At 33.5% G+C, this 25,270-nt stretch overlaps 1 protein-coding gene across 11 annotated transcripts in view; it reads right to left on the bottom strand.

The window, feature by feature from the left end:
• Ehbp1 (EH domain binding protein 1) overlaps window positions 1-25,270 on the bottom strand; it is a 350,335-nt gene that overhangs the window by 83,066 nt on the left and 241,999 nt on the right. For 9 of the 11 annotated variants that reach the window (XM_010609755.3, XM_010609756.3, XM_010609757.3 and 6 more), the window contains 4 exons: window positions 24,177-24,355; window positions 23,394-23,442; window positions 17,187-18,089; window positions 11,174-11,317 (listed from right to left, as the gene is read on the bottom strand). In XM_010609755.3, the coding sequence (XP_010608057.1) occupies window positions 11,174-11,317; window positions 17,187-18,089; window positions 23,394-23,442; window positions 24,177-24,355 (1,275 nt within the window). The remainder of the gene's footprint in view (window positions 1-11,173; window positions 11,318-17,186; window positions 18,090-23,393; window positions 23,443-24,176; window positions 24,356-25,270) is intronic. The other 2 variants (XM_010609762.3, XM_033764318.1) reach the window with 2 other exon arrangements.

Below are 25,270 nucleotides of genomic sequence, written 5' to 3'. Positions count from 1 at the left end.
AAAAAAAAAAAATTAAAAAAAAAAAACTACTCTACAATAAAATGTCTAAAATGCTAAAGGTGCTTTGAAAACAATAATTTTAAATACATGTGGAAAACAATGAATCACAAATATCACACAACTTATATTTAGTAAAATACAACATTTGAACATCTTCATAGAATAAAAGAATGAAGGGAAAAAAATAACAGATTCAAAGCAAATGAAATCTGTATTTACAGAAAAATGATTTCAGGGAACAAATCAAAGATGGCTAAATGAGTTAATAAAGGTACAAAGAGGGAGTGGGATATACCTCAGTGGTAAAGAACAGGCTTAGCATTCAATCTATAGCACCATCAGAGTAAAGAAAGCAAGCTGGGGATTTAGCTCAGTGGCGCCGCCTTGCAAGCACTAGGTCCTGAGTTTGATCCAGGTAACAAAAACAACAACAACAACAACAACAACAAAATCATTAATATGATTCATTTATATTGCTGTTCTTTCTTCTTTCTTTACCTTTTTTTGGCACTGGAGAAAAAACTCAGGACCTTGTGCTCGCAAGGCAGGCAGCGACACCACTGAGCTAAATCCCCGGCCCGTGACTTTTCTTTAAAAAAACTCAAAAGGCAACATGTACTTTTATTAAGGTCTCATCAAAACATGCAATAATATTCCTAGAAAAATTAAGAAAAATTAAAAGGTCTGTGGCATCTGTGAGTTGTTCTTTAAGAGAAATTACAACTCAAAGTTTTACTGAGGATAATTTAAGTAGAGTCTAAGATTAGGTTACTAAGAGTTGTTTTTAAAGTTGTAGAAACTGCTTCCCAGCCTTGCAGCCTAAGGCTAGAATAATAAGAAAGAATGTTTAGTAGAGTGTTATGATTTAGGGCAGAGTTGGAAGCTAAACTATAATTAGAGTTTGAGAATATGAGAAAAGCAGGTGTTTATTAGAATTTGATATATACATACCATTAACAAGAAAGAAAGGTATCATAATGTAGAATTTGAGAATGCGTAGAAAGAAACAGATTACACATGGAACTTTAGGTCCCAAAACAGCAAAAGCAGTCTTATTTGTAACTTCCTTAGGACAGAGAAACACATCAACTTCTTCTGCCCAACTGTATTCCATTCTGCTTTAAAGACTTTCAGAGAAACATTTATTTTTCTTGAACATAAACTTTTACTGCCAGGAAATTCTTTAAAACAGTATTTTATGTTTAAGTTCACGTTTTTTATTGGTTGATACATAGAATACGAAAAAGACTTCCACTATTCCCTTCATTTATTCATTGAACATTTACTGAATACTTTGTGCTGGGGAGACAAGGTCCTTGTACTTTGAACAGCTCATAATTGAGAGGGATAAAGGGATTTGTAATTAAATAATTACATTAAACATACACTAAAGATATGTTAAAAACACACTAGAAATAGAACAAGAAAGAATAATTTGATTGCAAGGAGTCATGGGAGAAGCATTCATAGAAGAAATGGTATCTCAGTAGAAGCTAGTAAGAGAAAGGCATTTCAGGGAGAGAACAAATGCTTGACACAAAAATGAAAGAGTATGGACGTTTTAGATATGGGAAACAACTTAGAACTGGACTGGAAAATGAACTGGAGACCAATGAAAGATGAGACTAGAAAGGAAGGGGAGATTTATAAGGACTTTGTGTGAGGTAATGTTGATTACACAGCTGGGAAATGTATTCTCTTAGGTAAGAAGAGCCACTAAAAAGGTTTTGAGATTTCACATATTTAAATTCACAACTAAGCTATTTCCCAACTTTCTACACCTATCTTCCCTTTATGTAGATCTTTGGTTTCAAACCTTTAACATGTTCCCTCTGGCTTGAATCACTGGTTGTTCAAAGCCACCCAGCAGGAAGATATATGAATTTTGACCCTTTGTGAACTTGTTAACTCTTTCCTGAGTCCTCTCCCTATAAATTCTCTCTTAGTCTAGAACTAAAGTTTTGAAAATTTGGCTAATTTGTACTGAGTATGTGCACATAGTCCAATATACTATATGCTTTCATCTATTTATGTACTCTAATATAAATGATTAAAACAGCACACTCATTCTTCATGACATTCACCACAGGGTCTTAGCTTAGCTGTACAGGAACTCAGAAACAGAAGGATAAAGTACAGAAATTGCTGAAGAAGTTGTACATGGTGGCGCAAGCCTATAATCCTAGCATTCTGGGAGGATGAGGCAAAATGGTTGCAAAGTTCATGCCCAGCATGGGAAATTCAGCAAGTTAGAATGAGACTCTCTGTTTCAAAATAAAAAATAAAAAAGAGCTGGGGATGTAGCTCTGTGTGAAGGTTCTGGGTTTAAACCTCAATACTGAAAGAAAAATTGCTAAAGAATTTCTAAATCAGTGGTCCTTTAAGTAATAAGTAGTTCCAGTAAGTTCTTCAGTGAGTTCTTGAAGAACTATGGGTCAGCATCACATTTTTTTTTAAGACAAGATCATTCATAGGTGCCAACTGTTTCTTTTGTTTTTTTTGAAAACTCAGAGGACTGCCAGGCATGATGGTACATGCTTGTAATCCCAGCATTTGAGAGGCTGAGGTAGAAGGATCTCCATGAATTTGAGGTCAACATGAGGTACATAGTTCACGGTGGCCTGAACTATATAGAGTGAGATCCTGTTTCACCCCAACTCCCCCCAAAACTCCACAAAAATACAAGAACCCCCCCAAAAATAACTCAGAGGACTTCCCAGTTACACTAGGAGTGAGCAAGTATAATTCTATCAATCCAGCACTTTGACTTTTGGGACCCCACATATATTATGAAGAGCAAAGAAGATTATAATGCATTTAAAAATAAGTATACTATAAATTAAAGAGCATAAGCAAAATAAAACTATCAAAAATCGGTTCACTAACTGAGATCCCAGTCATATTTAGACCTGCTTTTATTAAACATAGGTCATTTGATTTCTAGAGTGGTGGAAATGTTAACATTGAAGTGGAGATAGCTATTAGTCATGGCTGCCTTTCCCCCTTCATAGGAGCACCTATTAATTTGAGTGTCAACAAGAAAAAGGAAAAGGTCTTTGTCTTTATTTTACAAATGGAAAAACAGAATCAGAAATACAAAGTACTTCCCTGTTTTAAAATCACTTTACCTCATACTAAACTTCTCCCGAGACAAAACTGGAGATTTTCTCTTTTTGCTAGTCATATTACTTTTCCACAAAATTAGTAGTACTGTCTAAACTATGCCAATCCTATTAATAAAAGCTATTCCGAAATTATACAAGAAACAGACAAATTAAGAAAACTACTTTAGGGTCCAGGAATCTAGCTCAGCAGCACCACACCTGCTTCCCAAGCTCAAGGTCCTGAGTTTGATCCCCAGTACCAAAAAGAAAAAGAAAACTGCTTTAGAAACCAGGCTTAGTGGTGCACAACTGTAATCCTAGCACTTGGGAAGCTAAGGCAGAAGAATCCCAGTGAGTTCAAGGCCAGCCTGGGCTATATAGTGAGTTCAAGGCCAGCCTACACCTCAAAATGAGACCCTATCAAGACAAAACAAAACAACTTTGTCAAAAGATTGATACTTGCTTATCAAGTTGTATACTAAGTGTGAAAAGCAATGGCAAGATCTAACCTCTCCCAGACATCAAGTGTCAAAACAGGAAAAATAGTACTGGAATGTACTATTTAGTTCATAAAACTCATTATTTTCATAAAATATCTACATATAGTTTCAAATTTGAAAAATGAGCAACAGTGAAAGGGTTTTCTCACTAAGTGTAAATTTTAAGCTGTGGAGGCTGCTACACTATCTCTTATGCAAGATGCTCTTAAACCTGACTTTGACATTTCTCTAATGTGTGATGGGGTCTGTGTCTCTTTTCTTTCAACCTGAGTGTAGCTTTGTGACTACTTAGGCTAGCACAATATAGCAGAAATGATGTTACTTTTGAACTCGATCAGAAGACACAGGAAATGTAATAATCAACAGCAGAAGAGCAGAAAATATTTGTAAACAATATAGTACTTACTCAGTAAAAGGTGTTAACGTCTAAGCTACAAAAGGACTTCCTACAACTCAATACATACAAACCCCTAACAAACTTATAACTTGATTTTAAAATGAGCTAAGGGCTTGGCCAGACATTTCCCCAAAGAAGAAATACAAATGGTCACATGCAGATATAACCAGTATTAGTAGTCATCAGGGAAATGCAAATGAAACCACAATATAATACCATCACGCACTTGTTAAGGGCGGCTATTATTTAAGAACAAAGATAGTGCTGGGAAGAATATGGAGAAATGGGAACTTTTGTACACTATTAATTGGAAAAATATGGTGCAGCTTCTATGAAAAACAAGATGGAGGGTCCTCTAAAATTAAAAATAGAACTACCATATGATCCAGCAGTCTCACTTCTGTGTATTTATCCAAACAAACTGAAATTTGGATCTTGAGGAGATGTTAGCACTTTCATATTCATTGCAGGACTTCCCATAATAGCCAAAATGTGAAAACAATCTAAATGTCCATCAGCACATGAATGTAATAAAACACTATGCAATTTTTTTTTTTTTTTTTTTTTTTTTGAGAGCTGGCCTTCAAGTACTTCAATGTAATTGAAGCTGGTCTTGAACTCACTATGTAGCCCAGACTGGCCTTCAACTTGTAATGATCCTCGTGCATCAGCTTTCCAAGTGCTGGGATTAGACATGCAGCACTGCATCCAACCAGACCTAAAAAGACTTAAAAAGAAGTTTGTCATATGCTACAACATGGATGACTCTTGATGGCGTTATACTGTGGTAAATAAGCCACTAGAGAAGGACAAATATTGTATGATTCCACTTATATGAATCACCCAAGAGTCAAATTCATAGTACCAAAGAATGGAATAGTGGTTTCCAGGGGTTAAAGTGAAAGAGAAATGGGAAGTTACTGATCAACAGGTAAGAAATTTTTAGTTAAACAAAGTAAGTTCTAAAGATCTATACAACACTGCACCTACAGTCAGTACTGCTGTTTTTCCACACTTAAAAATTAAGAGTGTAGGTTTCATGTGTTCTTACTACAATATAAAAAAAACAAAATCCTCCAATCTATGAACTTGAGATGTCCTTCCATTTAGATAACTTTTATGTCTTTTAGAATGCTTCAGAATTCTGCTTAAGTAGAAAGTCTTACATATCTCTTTAAACTTTTTCTTAACATATTATTTTTGAAGCTATTTTAAAGTGTTTCTAAACTTCTAATTGTTACTATAAAAAGAAAATGTAACCATTTTAAGTCTGATATATTTTAACAAATTATACACTTGTGTTTTCACAAACAAAATAAAGGGAGACTTCCCATCCTTATAAAAAGTTTGCTCCTATTCCTTTGCAGTTAAGCTCACCTATCCTTCCTCCAGGTAAGCTGATGTTACTCTACAATAGTCTCTCTTGTTGTAGAATTACATGTAAATGTATCAATGTACATATGTGTTCTTTTATGTTCTCAGCATAATATTCCTATCATTCATTTGCTACTATGTATCTCAGTTGTTTGTTCCTTTGCATTCCTGAGTAGCACAGGTTGAGTAATTCTTAACTGAAATTCCTGGGACCAAATGTGCTTTGGATTTAAAAGCATTTTGGATTGGGGATTTCAGATTAGGGATGCTCAAATTGTGTTCTATCGTATGGATACATTAGGAGGTGATTGTTCATTCATTTGTTGACAGACATTTTATCCAATTTCTGCTCATTATATTTGTGTACAAGTTTTTGTGTGACCATGTCTTCAGTTTTTTTTTAAGGGCAGGGGTAAACACCTAGTATTGGAGTTGCTGAGGAATACAGTAAGTGTATGTTTAACTTTTAAAGAAATAGCCCAACTATTTTCTAAGATGGCTATTTTGCAATCCCACCAGAAATGTGAGCAGAGTTCTAGATGATCCATTCTTATCAACTCCTGTCTTTTACATTTTAACCATTCTCATGTATATACAGTGACATATCACTTTTGATTTGTATTTCCTTGATAACTAAAGATACTGAAGATCTTACTTATGTGCTATTGACCATTTATATAACTCCTTGGAAAAATAAGTTACTTTGTATACAGTAATTTTGCTTTTGGAGGGATTTCTATGTATGAATCATATTCCTGATGAATGATGATAGTTTTATTTTTTCCTTTTCATTCCTTATACTTTTTATTTCTTTTTCTTGTTTTAGGAACTCCACTGTGATTATAAAAAGATAGCAAATCTTTTCCCTTTTATTCTGTCTCAAATGTAAAGCTTTCAATATCTCATTCCTTTCTATTTCTAGTTTTCTGGGAATTGTGTTTCTTTTTTTTTTTTTTTCCTCCCTTTGGCTCATGAATGGATGCTGATATTTTTCAAACAATTTTCTGTATCTATTAAAAATTTTGCTAGCCTTCTTTATTCTGTTAATATTGTTTGATTTTTGAAATATCAACCAATGCTGCACTCCTAGAATAAATCTAAATTTGCCGTTTATGTTAATCTTTTTATGTACAAAAGATTATGTTTTGTTTATGATTTTTTTTTCTGTTGAGATGATGTCTTGCTATGTACCCAGGCTAGTCTTGAACCCTTTTGCTCAAAGGAACCTCCTGCCTTAACCTCCCAAACAGGTAGGATTAAAGGAACACACCACCACTCCCAACAAGTTTATGATTTTTGTGTCTATGTTCATAACCAAAATTGGTCACTAATTTTCCTTTCCCACAATACATTTAAAGTCAATTTTGTTTTTTCTTTTAAAAAAATTAATTATAAAAATGCCATACATTTCTGTATTATTCCCAGGGGACACTACTATGTGATGAGGAAGTGCAGATTAGAGAAGTAGAAAGACTATGTAGAGAGGTCATATGTACCTGTTTCAACTGACAAGTCATCAGAGGTGTGAGGTGAAAGCCAGCCCCAGACATTGTGGAGCAGAAAAAAGCCAGTTCTACTGTGTATTGTCTGACAGAATCCTGAGTAGCGTAAAATGGTTGTTTTATGTCAATAAGTTTTCCAGTGACTTTTAAATGCAGCAGTAGATAACATGAAAGGGAAAGGACTATTCAAAGCATAATTTTATAAGCCATAGGGTACATCTTTGGGAAACTGTGAAATAAATGTAATAAAATGACCAACCAGCTATGTGGCATAGTGCTGCTCTTTGGGGTAAAAGCAACTACTAATACATGAAAATACAAGATACTAACCCAAGCCACGTCAGCTATCGTTAAAGGAACAATGAAGTATTTTATGAGACAGCATAATTATTATTTATCAATTCTACAATGGTAATCAAGAATTTCATGTCTTTCAGTGTGAACAGTGTATGTATTAGTAAACCAGCCATTTTCTCACACCTAGTTCCACTTCTAGGTACAATCTAAAATCATGAACTGTAAAAGTGAAAAAATCTTTCTATCCCCCCTCTTGTCCTTCCTTCCCCTTTCTTTCCCCCTCTCCACTTTTTCTTCACTACTGAACTACATCCCCAGCCTATCTGCCTCTCTTTTTAAAATACATACACATACATGCACACACAAAGAAATACAACTACACTAAATGAAACTGCTTTACTCAGCTTTGTTTGGGTATGCTAAGAAAACAATTTCATAAAAACATCTTTTGGGGATACCCAGAATTCCTTCAATTATTTCCGTTAACATGCCATTATTTTTAATTCAACAAAGAATTAAGGGAAAAAAACACTATAAGCCAAATTTTGTTCTACACTCTAGGGATAAATACTGTTACCATTTTGATTTTTCCTTTCTGGCCTTTTTAATGCAAATATAAAATAGTCTACATTATTTCAAAATGGAGGTCATATCACATATACTATTACATATCTTTGTGTTTCTATACAAAATAACATTGGGAACATTTTCTGATATCGTTATTCTTTCAAAATATAAATACATAATCTTTATATACAACAAGTATAAGTATTTGTTGTAATTTCTTTACTGTTTCCCCTAAATCTATGCTTTAAGAACTGTGAGACTGTGCTACTATTTTTGCTAAAATTTAAATATTGCAATTTTTGTTAGTGGAATTATTTGGTGAAAGGAATGAAGATTTCTTTTTATATGTTGTGGTGGTTGGGAATCAAACCCAGGGTCTTGCAGACCTTGTCTAGGCAAGTGCTCTACCACTGAGAAACATACCCTCTCAGCTCCAGAACAAGCATTTCTTGATGATGTTATAATTTCCATGCTATGAGCAATACAAAAGAGTATATAGCTTTAGTTTATATATTAGTCATATTTTAGTTTATATATTAGTTATCTATTCTATATCAGTTTTAATATATTATTATATACAATATATATAATAGTTTATATTTTAATTTGGTATATAGCTATGTCAGCTTTACTTTCTTAAAATTCAAGTTATACACAGATAAACATGCCCATACATGGGACAAAAGATGTTTTTATAATTAATTTCTAATGTTGAATTAGCATTATATATAAAATAGCTGAAAGTTTAAATTTCATTTGGGAATTAAAACTCTAACAAAGATTAATGGTGCCTTGTACAAAAGAGATAACAAGTTTTTAAAGGCTGAACTATGAACAAATATATTGAACCTAAGAATAAACAACCTTACAACTCAGGATATTTAAATTCTGAGCTGAATTTGCCATTGTCTGTGAACCTATATAAGTTAAAAACTTTTTTCCAAACTCATTTTCCTCCTCTCTGCAATATTTATTCTTCCTTCAGAAGAATGACAGAAAAACTAACCACAAAGAAATATAACACAATGCTTTGAGAATATAATCTCTGAAGTCAGACTGTCTAGGTTCAATTCCTGGATCTGTTACTTATTAGTTGTGTGATCATGGGTAATTCATAAATTAGTTTGTGGGTCAGTTTTATCCACTGTAAAATGGGGACAACAATATTTATGTGATTGTTCCAATGATTAAATGAGAAAATCTATGTGAAAGCACTTACAATCTTCCTTGACACAACAGATCAAGTACTCAATAAATATCAGATGAAAATTTTAAGATATGTAAAATGTATATACAGATAAAATGATTTTTTAATCTACTTGGAAGACAGATCATACAAAAATGAAGTATTCTGCATTTAAAATCAATTCATAGTAAAATTTTAATTATTTAAAAAATAAAGATACTAATTTTCTACAATTTTTAGAATTTGAAAGAATTATGATACATATATTATCATAAAGTCTTTCTACTGTATACCCTTTTTGTGGCCCTTTACTTGATTGGATCCTTCTCACCTACCAAGTGAGCCCTGTGTTCAAATGGCTCTGTTTTAGGTCAATTAAGCCCCTATTTTCTCAAATTACCCTCTACTTTTATCACTTGACTTTCATACTCTATAACTACTTTGTTATTATCTAACTCTTCCTACAAGAATATAAATACTATGAAGTAAGTAGCTTAACTTTTTTTTTTTTTTTACTATGAGTGGATTTTGTTCCGATACCCCATAAACATATTTGGTAAATATCTGAATCGTTAAGTTGATGATATAAGAGATGGTTAGGAGCTGGAAAACCTGTCATAAAAGCTACATGTTCTTCCTTATAAAAAATGGTTTTTTAGATTTGCACTTCTCCCCACCCCCTCTGGTACTGAGGATTGAACCCAGGGCCTTTATACTAAGTTACATCCCCAGCCCCTTCTATTTTTCATTTTGAGTCAGGGTCTGGCTAAGTAGCCCAGGATCAGCTCAAACATTTGATTCTAGTACCTCAGCCTCCCAAGTAATACCAAGGAACTGGGATTATAGGCATGTACTACCATGCCCAGCAAGATTAGTATTTCATAAACTTTTTTCGTCATGATCTATAGTTAAAATACATTTTATATTAAGATCTAGTAAGCACACCACTCATGTAGCTGAAACAAAAGTTTCAACAAAAAATACTGCTCACTATGTATGATATTTATCCTTATTTATAATCAGCTATTGTGGCCTACTAAATTGATTTTAAATCAGGTATGATAGAAAATACAGTGAATGTTCAATTTTTTTTTTTTTTTTTTTTTCCCGGGATTGAACTTGGGGCCTTGCACTTGCAAGTCAGGCAGCACCACTGAGCTAACTTCCTGGCTATTAATGTTCAAATTTTAAAAATTAGCGTCTTTATACTGAGCTACATCCCCAACCCCTTATTTTTTATTGTGAGACAGGGTCTCAGTAGGTTAAGTTATTCAGACTGGGGTAGAACTGGTGATCCTCCTGGTTCAGCCTCCCAGAGTGCTGGCATTACAAGTGTATACATTACAACAGGCAGGTCATGGATTATTAAACCAATATCCACAAAACTGCAAAAAGTGTGTGGAATTCTGTGAATATGTGACTTTGGTGGCGGGTAGAGTTATCTTAGTTTTCAGATTCATGAAGAGGTTCATGTCTCCCTGTTTTTTTTTTTTTTTTTTTAAAAAAAAATGGTACCAGGTCAAACTCGGGACACCTTGTGCTTTCGAGGCAGGCAGTGGCACCAATGAGCTAAATCCCCAGCCCAATGTCTCCCTGTATTTAATTGCTTCAAATACTCTATGTTCAAATTATCTGTGAAGCAATACACCAAAACATGTATACAAATGTGGTTTTAATACAAAGACCACAGAATACACTAGGAGTATGCACTATTTCTACAATCTAATGAGGCTCCGGTTAAATCCTGGATTCACCACTTCCTGACTTGGGGACCTTGTATGAAGTGCTTTATATATTGGCCTTAGTTTTCTAATCTGGAAAGTAATTTGAATATCTTCATGAAGTTAAGTAAAATAATTTTAATTCTTGAACTATATGGTAGGCAGCCAAAAAATGATAGGCATCAATATTATATCAATATTTTCAACAAAATTAAACCTTACATGGAAACCTTAAACAGTATCAGCACGATTACAAAATGTGAATTAACACAAAAGTTATTTATGTAATGAGGAATTTATATTCCATGATCTTTTCCTGGAAAATAATACTGCTGTATAGAAATAATGACAACATGATTCTATAGTTATAGATTTATCAGTTCAATGAACGTACAAAGTACTCACAACGTACAATATCTACAGAAGGATAATTCAGCAAAAATGCAAGCAAATTACTCTCCTCACCACATTATAATTATGATTATAATGAACAATTTAAGGTTTTTTTCAAGCAATGTTCCTCACATCACTTATCTGCCTGTTGCAGAATGGTGTGGCTGCATTGGTATTCTGCTTATTCCCTGCCTTTAATGCTGCATCTCTTCTTGCTTGCTCAAGTAGAACTCTTGCCCTTTCTTTAAGTTCTTCTTGCCTGGATAACATTCGATGCTGAAAAACAAAGATACAGAATGAGAAGTCAATATTTTAAAAATCTCAAACCAAAAGAAGTAATCTACATTTGTAAAATAATTAAAGGTTAGAAAATCTGTTGAAATAAAAGTGGTCAGGAGTAAGAACACAGCTTCCTTCACAGATTGTCTATAGAAAATATTAATGTTGACTAGAAGCTATAGAGCAAATACATGAATCTTGACATAAAGAAAATATACATGTCTAAAACTGGATTTAGTTTAATTATATTCTTATTAAAATACAGTCTCATTAGATCCATATTTTAGGTCACAATTTTATTTTATAGTCATATAATTGATATCATACAATTGATAACAATATATCTTCTAACTTTGTACATTGATATAAAATGCCAGTGGCAATAGTCTTAAAGTCATGACAGTTAACATGTATAGAAAATTTAAAGCAACAACTATTATATTTTATAAAATATAGTATATTTTATATATTTTTATATTTTATATTTTATAAAACTGGTTTTCTCCATAGTTCATCCTCTGTGTAACAAAATAATCAAACACACAAGAATTAGAAAAGTATTTTTCTTGGTTAACTTGTGATTTTACAATGTAATTTTGAAGTACAGTAGATATTAGCCATTAATGAAAATCAGTTCTTAAATGATAGTATTAATGAAAGGCACAATATCTGAACTCTTCAAATTCCTTTTTTTCTACTAACTAAACAAACCAATGTTTGGTTTTAGAAGGCTATTACTATTACTCTGACGGTTAGTTCTTTTTTACTTCCTTTTCACTGTATAGTTTTTGTGGTTAAGGAAAATAAACAAGAAACCCATTCTTTTATTTAGTATTATATGAAATAATCATTTAAAAAAACATTAAGCACATTTTGTCTTTGTGATCTTTATTTTTGACTATATTTTAAACCTTTTTTCTGTAATCTTAAAATTTGCCTTAAAACATACAACTGATTGTTTTTGGTATAGTCACAAGGTTATAAACTATCACCAATAATTCCAGAACTTTTTTTGTTTTGTTTTTACTTTTTTTTTAAAAGATAGGATCTTGTGGGCCAGGGATTTAGTTCAGTGGTGCTGCACCTGCCTGGCAAGTGCAAGGTCCTGAGTTTGATGTCCAATACCAAAAAAAAAAAAAAAAAAAAAAAAAAAAAGGGGGTTTTTTAAAAAAAAAAAAAAGATAGGGTGTTGTTATGAAGTCCAGCTGTCTTTAAACTCATTATGTAGCTCAGGCTAGGCTCAAACTCAAGATCCTTCTGCCTCAGCTTCACCTTTTTTCTTTTTGGTACTGGGGATTGAACTCAGGACCTTGTGCTTGAAAGGCAGGTAGAGAGACTACTGAGCTAAATCTCCAGTCCCTGCCTCACCTTCTTGAGTCCTGGGATTACAGTAACATTTTCATCACTCAAAATTTTAAGAGGATTAAACAAAAATTCTGAATGGATAAAAATGAAATGTGTAAGTGGCAATGACAGATTCTAGGTTATGTTGACAGGACGTGATATTACTGGTCATTATATTTTGACTCATAATACAAATACTGTACTTTCTGAAAAATAGACAAAAGTAATTCAATGAACACTTAATTTGCAGTTAAGACATCAGACTGTTAATTACATTCTCACATTAAAAATAATTAAGCAATGTAACACCAAGCAAGTCATTTAGAAAGTACTGTATACTGTAGCTGAGCATGGGGATACCACAGATACATATAATCCCAGAACTCTGAGGCAGACACAGGAGGATCACAAGTTTGAGCCCACACTAAGCAACTCAGCAAGACTTTATCTCAAAAAGTTTAAAAAAGGGCCTGGGATGTAGTTCAATTTGAAGGCTCTGGGTTCAATCCCCAGTTATTGCCCAAACAAACAAAAACCACCTATGTACTGCAAACCATCATATGATGGTTAAAATTTTGGGGGTCATGGGCTGGGGATTTAGCTCAGTGGTTCTGCTGACTGCCTTACAAGCACAAGGTCCTGAGTTCAATCCCCAGTACAAAAAGGGGGGGTGGGTCAGACAGGCTTGGGTTCAAACGCCAAATACCAGATCTATCACTTAACTATAGTGAAGTTACTCAACACAAGCCTCCATTTCCTCATTTAATAAAATTGGGATCAAAACAGAGCAACCCTCATAAGCACAGTGTAAAATTAAGTAACAAGAGTAGAGTACTATATTCACCACTGGCACATGGCAAGCACTGGAGAAATGTTAACAGTGCTTTTGTAAGTACTATTAGTACTCAATTTATCTTTGAATTGACTGAGAGTAAAACATCTTTAAGACCCTACTAGCTCTAAATTCTATAGTCCTTTAGTGATTCCAACTAGCTATGGTCCTAAGAGCACATAAACACGAATTACATTTTTCTTACAAACCCATTTCGTATTATGGAGATTTTAGGAAATACAAATAAAAAAATAGTAACCTAGCTTTCTCAATACTTCATTGTAAGCTTCTTCTCATGTATTTTCTGTATTTTTTTGGTACCGGGGATTGAACTCGGGTCCTTGTGCTTGGCAAGGCAGGCCACCGAACCACTGAGCTAAATCCCCGGCTTTTCTGTATTTTTTTAAAAACAGGATTTTTCATAGGCTACCTAGCATTCTATTATACAGATGCACCATACTTTACATATTACTTTACTGTACATATAGGTTGTTTCTAATTTTTGCGCTAATATAAATAATGCATTGATTGATTCTCTATCCTAAGCTATATCCCCAGTCCTAGAAATAATGGACATTATTTTATGAACATTCTTATATGTAAATTTTTACATATAATTCTGAGTATCTCCTTAGGAAAAGTTTCTAGACATAAAACCTAATGAGATAAAACACTGGTATTTTACTTGATTTGTTCAGACAAGGTCTTGCTATGTTGCCTAAGCTGGGCTCAAATACACAGGCTCAAGTGATCTGTGTCATCTTCCAAATAAAGGAGACTACAAGGGGTAAGTCACCATGCCTGTATGACATAAACATTTTTAAAGGACTTGATGCACACTAAATACGAAATTGCCTTTAGTAAAGCTGACACTTTACCTTTGGGCTATGATAATTTTTTGTGCTATTATTATATAAAAAAAATAAGCAATATTGTGAGCATAAACTTTAGGAGCACAGACTTTGTTGCCAGACATGATTGGCTTTGAGCTCAAACTTTAACATTATGTGACCACAGATAACTGTAAACTCCAGGTTTCCCATATAGAACATGGGATTCAACTGCTTACTTCATGAGTTGCAAAGTTTAAGAGAGATGCGTTTAATATATATATAACTGTCATCACATGACCTTAAATGTATTATGTGCCAGGCATGGTGGTGCATGCCTGTAATTCCAGCACTTGAGAGGCTGAGTCAGAAGCCTCACCACAAGTTCAAGGCCTACCTGGGCTACATAGTGAGTTCAAGGCCAGCCTGAACTACAATAGCAAGACCCTGTCTCAAAAAACCAAAACAAAAATTAAAAACATACTAAATTACTAAATTTCCTATAATACAATGCCACAATTATCACTTGCTAAGAACACTTCCAATTAATTCTGATATGAGTATATAATATCTTGTAGAGAAGATAAAATGTGAGATACATATCTGATAATTGATATAGTGTACAAGGGACAGATATTTAATTGTCCAAAATGTAGCTACTATATATAATTTTTAAAACCTTTCATGTTAGACATCAGTTTTGCCAACCTAGTACCAAACAAATTTTAAACTTACCTTAAGAAAATTCTTTCTTTATTTATTTGGGTTTTTTAGACAGGGTCTACCTATCTAGCCCAGGCTGGCCTTGAACTCATGGCAATCCTCCTGTCTCAGTCTCCTGGGATTGCAGGTGTGCACCACCACTCCCAGTCCTTAAGCAAAATTCTGACCATGACAACCAATGGGCAATGAACATATGGAGATATACATAGATGATGCTTCCATCATCTTGTACAGCAGTTTGCATGACGGAATCACATGATGGAATTTTATAGAGCTAAGAGAGCCCTAAGAGATTACTTCATTTAACATATGTGGAAAATGAGATTGAGAAGCTTAAATGGCTAAATTAACATATCATAGCACTAATTTATGACTGAGTTAAAATGAGAATCCAGGTTTACTGAGTCTCCTTCAGAATATTTCTAATTTTTAACTAGTAATACATTTCTAGATTTAACTAAATAGAATTTCCTTAAAAATCTGGTTTATAGCTAGGTGTAGTCATGCATGCCTGTAATCCTAGCACTCTGGGAGACTGAGGTAGGAAGACTAAAAGTTTGAGTTTAACCTGGGTAATTCAGCAATTTAGTGAGATCCTGTTACAAAATAATAAATAAAAACCTGGTGTAGTGGAACACACCTGTAATCCCAGCACTGCAGAAGCTGAGACAGGTGGATCATGAATTCAAGGCCAGACTGGACTACACAGTAAGACCCTGTCCCAAAAAACAAACAAAGCAAATCCAACAACAAACAAACAAAAATCTGTGGTAGATAGTGCCATGAAGGGATATCAAATAAATACTGCATCTGTTAATTACTAGATGTTTACTGATGACTTTGCACATGATAGGCAAGTGCTATACCACTGAGCTACAGCCCCAACTGCTGTTGTGAAAGCTTTCAGGGAGGTTTAGCTACTTAGGACCTATGATTTGAGTTATCTTGATTAGGAGAACAGGGACTTGCTTTGATAGCTATTATATTTCTTTGATCCTAAAATTTATATAAAATGGCATACTATTTGAATATAATCTATATACATCCTCTTGTATACTTTAATTAAATCATCTCTAGGTTACTTTTAATAGTTAATACAATGTGCTATGCAAGTAGTTGTTAAACTGTATTGCTTAGAGAATAATGACAAGAAAAAAGTATGTACATATTCAATACAGATTTTTTTTTCTTAAATAAACTATTTTCAATCTGCGGTTGGTTGAATCCATGGATACAGAACATGAGGATACGAAGGGCTGACTACTATGTAAGAAAAAAACATAACTTCAGGTTACTGTCTAAAAAATTCTCTCTTAAGACCTGGTAAAGTAAAAAAAGTACTATTATCAATGAGTATTACTGACTTTGGAGAAAACCCCAGAGATACTTGTAGAAAAATACTATAATTTAGAAGCTCTAAAACATTTTGGTCACAGGATCTCTTTATATGCCTAAAAATTACTGAGAATGCTAAAGAACTACCTTTTATGTGAAATGTATTATTGTTATTTGTCATTCTGAAAATTAAACCAGAAATTTAAAAATATTTGTATTTTCATTTAGAAATATCCAAACACATTAGTTTTAACGTATTTCAATAAAAAATTAGTTACTTTAAAAACAAACCAGGGGCTGGGGATGTAGCTCAGTGGTGCTGCTACCTGCATCACAAGCACAAGGTCCTGAGTTCAATCCCCGATACAAAAAAACAAGAACAACAATGAAAAAAAAAAACCAAGTAAGAATGCATTATTTTACATGTTTTGTAAATCTGCAATACAGTGTAAGGAAAAAAGCATCTGGTTCTCCTACTCATGTTTTGTTCAATCTCAAGAATATCGGGAATCATGTAGCCACCAGAATATATATTATACATTTGTGAGACAATGAGAGTGATAAAGGTAAATAAGTCCCTATAAAGGTAAATAATGTTTCAACTTTGGGGCTGTATGAAAGAGTTCTGGAAAGTCTCAGAGGTCCTCAGATCATACTTTGAGAACCACTGCTTCAAAGCCATGCTTTGACAGAAAAGAGGAGAAATACTATAAAGAAAAATAGGACTACCAGCAATTTTAAATGAAAAAATGCTTTAGAAAAGTTTGATTCTAAATATATGTACTCATTTTAACTCACTTACCTGGACTGTTTTGGCAGAATGATCAGCATGATTTAATGTGGTTCTATCAGCACTTGCATCAGACTCTGTCTCCCTTAAGGAAGTATGTTTCTTTCTTGCAAGGTCTGCATCTTTACTGTATAGGTATCCAGGTTTAGAAGTAGGAGATAAACTTGTTTTCTTGATAGCTAGCTCAGCATCTGATCTGCATTCTAAGGATCTGGAATTCTCTAATTTTTCTTCCTCCAAATCACTATTGTTTAAAGTCTGAAGCTTTTGATGATCTGTCTCCTCACAAATACAGGATGGCGACTTTTCCTTCTTTTTATCACTCATATATAAGTCACTTAATTCTAAAGTCTCAGCTTTCAATACTCTCTTCTTCCCTAACAAAACCTGTGCTTGGATTAACTCTGTATTGGAACATATTCCAGGGTCATCAGATCCTGAAGTTCTTCCAGAGCTCTGCTGGGACTTTTGAGGTTCTGTGTCACTTTTAGTCCTGCGACAGTAAGGGGAAGCTGTGCTTGGACTAAGATGATCATCGGGAGTCTGATGCTCACTCTCTGACTCTCCAACACCACTATCATTTACAAATACAGAGTCATCCTGAGATGATAAGAAGTCTACTGCTCCACTGGTAGGCTGGTGCAGTTCAGGCTCCCGCTTCAGGTCACTAAGCTCTGCATAGAACTTTTCTTGATCAACAGAACTGTTTGTATCTGTTTCATAGTCTCCAACTTTATATGTGCTTTTACTGCTGTTTTCCTCTATTTGAACAACATTTAGTTCTTGGCCACTGAAATGTGCCCTTATTTGATATAGATAAGTCATAACAGTCAGTTTGTCAGGAATTGCTAGTAAGACCATATCCGAAGGTTCCAATAACCGGGAAATTCCTATGCTGGCAAATCCATCGTAAGCCTTCAAAGGAAAGAAAAACTGAGTATCTCAGATAGTTCATACATTTTAAAAACAGCAAAATTCAAATTTTTTGTTGTTCCAGGGCATATAATGTTACTGACATTATTAGGCCACATGAAAAGAATAAAATTCCAAAAGTCAAAAAATACATTAAAATGGGTAGAAATAAGAAGCAAAGGATTATTAAACAATTGAAATATTCTTTTTTTCTATTGTTGGTGGGAATTTAAACTAGTACAACCACTGTGGAAATCAGTATGGAAATTTCTTAACTAAAATTAGAAATTTCATATGACCTAGCTATCCTTTTTCTAGGTATCTTTCCCAAAAAGCATAAGACATCATACTAAAGTTATACATGTATATCAATATTTATAGCAGCACAATTCTTAACAGTTGAATCCTGAAAGCAACCTGTATACCCATCAATAAATGAATGAATAAAGAAACTGTGGTATCTATATATAATAGAATATTAGTCTGCTGGAAAGAACAAATTTGAGACATTTGTAGAAAAATGTATGCACCTGGAAAATATAATGTTGAATGAAATAAATTGGACACACAGGCTTAAATACCACATGGTATCTCTCATTTGAGTAAGACAAAGCAAAAAGACATCAAGAGGGGATGATAGAAGCAGACAAGGGAATGGATCTCTTACAAATAGGAATCATACAAGAGATCAAGGGTGAGGAGTGAGGGGGGAGGATCAGAAGGAGAAAGAAGTAGAATAAAGATATGCCATGTTTAGGAACCTAATAACCTTAATGAATGTAAACATTATATGCCATAAATATGAGCTAAGATTAATAATATCAATAAGAATGAAAATGGGGAGAGGAGAATTCAGGGAGGAGGAATAGGGAAGATTTTAAAAAAGGAAGCAAACTGTATTATGTACCTGTACCCACTCTCCAAGATGATTATATAATGCATGTAATATGAACATGTACTAACAAAATAAAATAAAATAAAGTCCCGCGTCTCAGGAACTCAAATAAGAAAAAAAAAATCCTTTTCTAAAAAGAAAACAAAAATGAGTTAAAACCAAAATATTAAAATGATTTTTAAGAAACTAAAGTATAAAGAATTATTAGACTAATCATTGTTGTCAACTCTTTTTCATGGACTTGTAAAGTGAAGAAAAAGTACATCTAGATGAGTAAAAAGAACTACTAAATGTAAGATACAAATTAATGCTACTTAAGTTTAGAAATATAGAAACATTTTTAAAATGCCCAATTAAGACTGATTTTCATAATGAGAAGAGTGACTTCATTTTTACTTCAACCATTTTGGAAAGAATGAAATGTTTTGAGTACTGCAACCTAGCTGAGAATGTGAGGCTGCATTGTATTATTTTTGTTAGCCTTCCTTTAAATGCGTGTGGCACATCAGGTTTTTCTAGTTTTGAAGAATCAAAGCTGTTTCTCAATTTACAATTATTACTATCCTCAACTAACCCTTGAAAACAGCACTGTGTTGCTAAGAAGAATGAGAAGTACAGCTAAAGGTCTCAGATAAAATGAGGACCCTAGATAATTCTTGCTTTAAGACATTAAAATAAAAATTCTTCATAACAACCTACATTTTAGAGTCTAATACAAAGTTTTTCTTAGAAGAAATGCTAGGATTACTTAACAATTGAGAAGAGATCAGTCTTTTGCACTTATATGTTAAAGTACATTTCTACCTTTGAATTTAATCCTTGTCTGGTGTTCTACCTGTAGTTTAATAAATGTTAAGTGGGAAAGAAAATGAAAAATAGTGATATTAAAACCACTTCAATTTTCACAGCACTATGCTTCATAATATAGGTACCTGAAAATATTTACTAGAGAGAATGACTTGGTTGGTGTGCATGTATAGGCTTGTTTGTTATTTTACATGTTTCAGGAAAATTAAAAACATTTTCTTAGTTCTATGTCATGTTGACCTGATTGACAGATATCAACTGTAGACCATCTTTAGGCAGTATTCTAAACATTTCCTAATTATCTAAAACACTGACATACTGGTTAAGATCATATGCTACAGGTAAATAGTTTTTTAAATTTTTTAAAAATACTTTTTATAGACCTGGGGAAATGATTAGCTTCCTTGTGGGGAAACCCCTGCTGGTGTCTTGCTTCACATAGCAATTCATTTTATACACACTAAAAAATAAACCAGGTTTCTTGTAAGCACAGTCAACACTTTCTAAAAGAATTTTCCTATAGGTTAACCTCTTCTGCTACGGTCAATCATCCACTGTCTTTAACTCTGTGTGTGAAAAAAAGAGATTTTTTTTTCAAAGGAAATTGTCTCATTCAGTAAATTGGCACGGAGGAGTCATTGACAGTTATGCATCTTTGTGAAATTTAGGATACAGGCATTATTTCTTATGCAGCTTTAAGTCTAATCAAAGGTACACAGGGTTATGGGGAAGAACCAGCTGAAGCAAGAAAGATCTCCCCTGAAAAGATCTGACTAAGATTTAGGGTCTTGCCCATGCTAGGCAGTCTACCAATGAGTTACACCTCCATATCTGAAAATAATTTGAGTTTTAATGGAATATTGTATTATTATTCTATGTAGTAATATGTTAAGTAAAAGGTATGGTTCACCATTCCTGAAAAAATAATGCAAAGTATAATTTAAGGCTTAATGAGATTCTCTTTTTTGGGGGGTGCTGGGGGTCAAACTCTGGTCTTTGTGCTTGTGAGGCAGGCAGTGGTACTACTTACTGAGCTAAATCCCCAGCCAGAGATTCTCAATATGACTTAAATACAGTATGTAGGTAGGTAAAAATCAAAAGTATTTCCTTTCAAAACTCTGAAGAGTAAATTGAAAGCTCCACTCTATAAAGATAATGACTTATTTTATTAATTACTTATTTTTGAGATAAGGTTTTGCTATGTTGCTTAGGCTGGTCTCAAACTCATGGGGGTGCCATGTAATCTTCCTGCTTTAACCTCTAGAGCAGCTGGGACTACAGGTGCATACCAACACTACTGAATGGCTATTAATCCTTTATTTTATAATGCTAATATTGTAGCTATATTAAATTAGCTTAACATTTTATTCAAATGCAAGAAAATTCAGGTAAAGAACTGTAGCATTAAAGAATATGATTTAAGTAATGAAAACAGTCCTTTCATTTTCCCAAGATTATATAAGAAACAATTCATGAGAATTACTTACTTTGTGGTATGTCTACCAATAGGCAATTTCTATGAAGAAAATTACACTGATTTTTAAAGATTAACTTTTTGGTGGTAACATCATACATTTGTGAAGAAATAATTTTTACAGCAATACAAATTTAGAGAGCAATAAGCAAAAAATGTTTTGACTTAAATTCTTGTTTGAAAATTGAACTTTAAAAAATAATTAAAAATAGAATCACTACATGACCCAGCAGTCACCTTACTGGATATATGTATCAAAAGATATAAAATTTATATGTCAAAGAAGAAAAAAAAATTGAACTTTTACTAAAATCATAAGACTTTATCACTGATCATTTTAATTATCTAAAGTACATTAAAGAGCCAGGGATTTAGCTCAGGGGTTCTGCCGCGTGCCTCTTAAATGCAAGGTCCCGAGTTTGATCCCTGGCACCAAAAAAATAAAATAAAATAAAGTGCATTAAAAAGTTTTTCATTAGCACAGTACATATATGCGATACATACTGGATATATTCATTATAGGGAGTTGTACATATAAATATTACATCTTAATACTATTTTACTTGCCCCTTTCCTCTCCCTCCCCTCTTCCTCCATCTCTAGATCTCATATTCATATCCAAAGCCTATCTCCTGTTTCGTATAATCTTTTACAGTATTTTGCTCCTTTTTTGTGGGGGGGGTACCGGGGATTGAACTCAGGTCCTTGTGCTTGCAAGGCAAACACCAGAACCCCTGAGCTAAATCCCCAGCCCCTACAGTATTTTGATCTTTACACTGAGTTTCTCATATAAGAGAAACCATGCAATATAATATTTAACTGTCTCTGCTGTTTAATTTCATTTAGCGATGACCAGAGGGTTTTTTTTGGCGCGGGGGCGGGTGCGGGTGCCAGGGATTGAACTCGGGAACTTGCACTTGTGAGGCAGGTGGCAGAACCAATGAGCCAAATCCCTGGGCCGACCAGAGGTTTTTAACACCTTTGTTCTATGAACTCTCTTCTCAGAATGTTTTACATGTATAAAATATATAAAGGGTCAATCAATTATACTGAAAAATACAACTATAAACATACTGTAAAACTGAACTTTGGAAAGAGTAAAGTCTGAATTTCTTATGAATGTATTCATGAAATTGTGAAGGAATGATAACCTTAAAAGGTATTTGTAGAAATTTGTAACTATAGTAAAATATGAAAATATCTGTGATTTCTAAAAGTGACAAAATTTCAAGCATGGTTAATATTACCATGATATGCTGCTAAATTCGTAGCTGAAGGAAATGTCAAGGTTTAGTTAAAGAATTATAGTAAATAATATGTATTTTTCTTGTAACCATGTTTAACAGCCCTGGAATTATATCCACAGATCAAAGGTAAAGAACTTCTATTCTAAAACAGTGACATACTGATTAATTTTTCAGTTGAAGAATATAATTCAGTGGAAACAAAGATTGAATATCTAGTACATTCAGAGTTTGGTATTTACCTCCCTGCACACAGAAAATTCTAATACCAGGCTGTGCACTATAGTAACCACCCTGGAGCAACAGTCAGCTGGCCCAGGGGGTTCCAGCAACCCAGCCCTATAAAGCTGCCCCTGAAGCCTAAAGAATCAATATCCCCACATACTAGTTGGAAAGCTTGGTCTCAGCATATTATGTATGTGGAAAAATATATACGTATGTATGTTTGCATGTATGGTTTAACAGAAAGTGAGAAGAATCAATGTCTGTATCTTGTTTCTACAAACCCAGGCATACTTTCTTATTTACCTATTAGATTCCTGCTTACATCTCTAACATATTTTTCTAAACTTCCATAATAGTTATAGCACTACAGTTTGGGGTACACTTTAAAAAGCTAAATCTTAGAATAAATATAACGTGTTTTAACAATCATTTAACAGGTATTGAAGGTCATACAGATATTATAATCTGATGCCAACCTGGCAGTTGTGATCTTTAAAGTTCATAATAAATGAGAACAAATCATACATCCAATTTAAAATTCAGGAAGCAGAGTATCTTCCGTAAGCTGAGTTATAACCTCACCAAAAACCCCCTCACGTTTATTAAAAATCTGCAGAGAAGCCAAAATTGAAGCTATGTCTTTTTCCCTTGGCAATTCTTACCTTTTTGTTGTTCTCTTTAATATCTTGAGGATTCAGAGACTTGTAGTCACTGAGGGAAAAATGGTACAGTGGGTACATACAGTATTTCATTAAAAAAAAAGCTGTTTTTAAAACAAACCGAATCTAAAATAATACCAAAGAAAAACTAGCAATTTCACAGCAATTCAATTAACAAAATTAATACTGTGGAAAATTAAGGAAATACATATATACATGCATATATACATACATGCAGTGATTATACATTTCCCTGCCTGAAGCTTTCCATCTGAAAGAGAAATTAAGGCAGGGGACCAGACACCAGCCTTAACAACCAAACTTACCACAAGGTAATCCCTTGTTGTCAATGTACAAAGAGTTACGGGCATATTTTGTGTCATCTCATTTTAACACAAACACAATTTTCATAATAATTTGAAGTCAGTTCTTTGTATGAGGTTAAGGAAAAATATTCTTTTTTTAAAAAGGAAAAGATTACTATAGGTGTTGAAAAGGAAGGATTTTTTTCTGGCACACACTTCTCTAAAAAAACAAGAGACGTGGTTAGTAAAAATGAAACAAAGTCAAGTATTTTGGCATAGATGTATAGAAATTATTTGTGTTCTATAAAACATGTCTAATAAAAAAACAACAGAAATAAATGTGCAAGAGTTGAAAAAAAAAGTGTTGGGGATGTAGCTCAGTGCAAAGATTCTGGGTTCCATCTCCAATAAAACAAGGGTATGCAGAAAGTCTATTATTTATAAAATATTAAAATAGAGAATGTAAAGTGTTTCTACTTACATTAAGTCTGGTCTAAAGTGATGTAATATTGCACAAAAAGATAAACCATTTCTCCATGATGTAGTAAAATTGGTGATTTTTACTCCCCGGTAGTTTTTCGTAACCTCTTTACACCATACAAGCAATGACTGACTAGCATTTGGCTTTCGCCCCAAAACAGGACTGGGAATAGGACTGGGCTAGAAAGAAAGAAAAAGAAGGAAACATTAAAGGAATTTAATGGAAGGTAAAAATTAACTGACCAAACTAAATCATTTGAACCCTTTGATGTCATGTTAGGTCCTTCAAAACTGTCAATTCACCACACAACTATAACCTTCAAGAGGGATACATAAATCTTAAATTATTATCTTCAGTCATAGCCCAGGGCATTTGCTTGACATGTAGATAGGTGAGATTTTTAAACTTACACACAAGAACAAGCCAAGACCTTTATTGAGGGCAACATCATGTTAAAGTATTTAAATACTTAAGGCAGAGTATCTGTAGAACTCTCACACCCTAAAAAATTTCTCCCAAATACAACCATGTACAAATATGGCTCCTTTCTGACTAGATTAAAAATGAATGTTTTAAAACTGTAGTGCAACTGGAATACAAATTGTTGGCAGTGGAGAAATCATAATCATAATTCCAAAATCATAGAAAATTTTTTTTAAAAATACAGTGATCATATATGCATTTTTTAAAATGGCACAACGATACTCAGATATTTCTTCTACATAAATTTATGACAAAATAATTTTAGAGTTATTACTGATAGGTGTGTTGGTAGGAACACGACATAGCAGAATATTTTGGATGTGCTCAAAACATAACTGTCATTGAGAGCTATTTTTGTTGGGTTTTTTTTGTTTTGTTTTGTTTTGGTAGCAGGAATTGAGCTTGGGTCCTTGCGCTTGCAAGGCAGGACACCAAACCACTGAGCTAAATCCCTGGCCCTGAGAGCTATTTTTGAATATTAGGTGAGTTACTTCTCTGTGTGTTTTAAATCTTAAACATAACCTTTCCATCCATATACTTGAAACTTTAGCAACAGTAACAAAACAGATTATATGGTAAGATTTTTTTTTTTTTTTTTTTTTTTTTTTTTT

The sequence above is a fragment of the Fukomys damarensis genome, unplaced genomic scaffold (assembly GCF_012274545.1).
Source record: "Fukomys damarensis isolate Sample0158 unplaced genomic scaffold, DMR_v1.0_HiC HiC_scaffold_2, whole genome shotgun sequence".
Lineage (NCBI taxonomy): Eukaryota > Metazoa > Chordata > Mammalia > Rodentia > Bathyergidae > Fukomys > Fukomys damarensis.
Note: the sequence above shows the minus strand (reverse complement) of the source record. Positions and strands in the feature narration are given on the sequence as shown.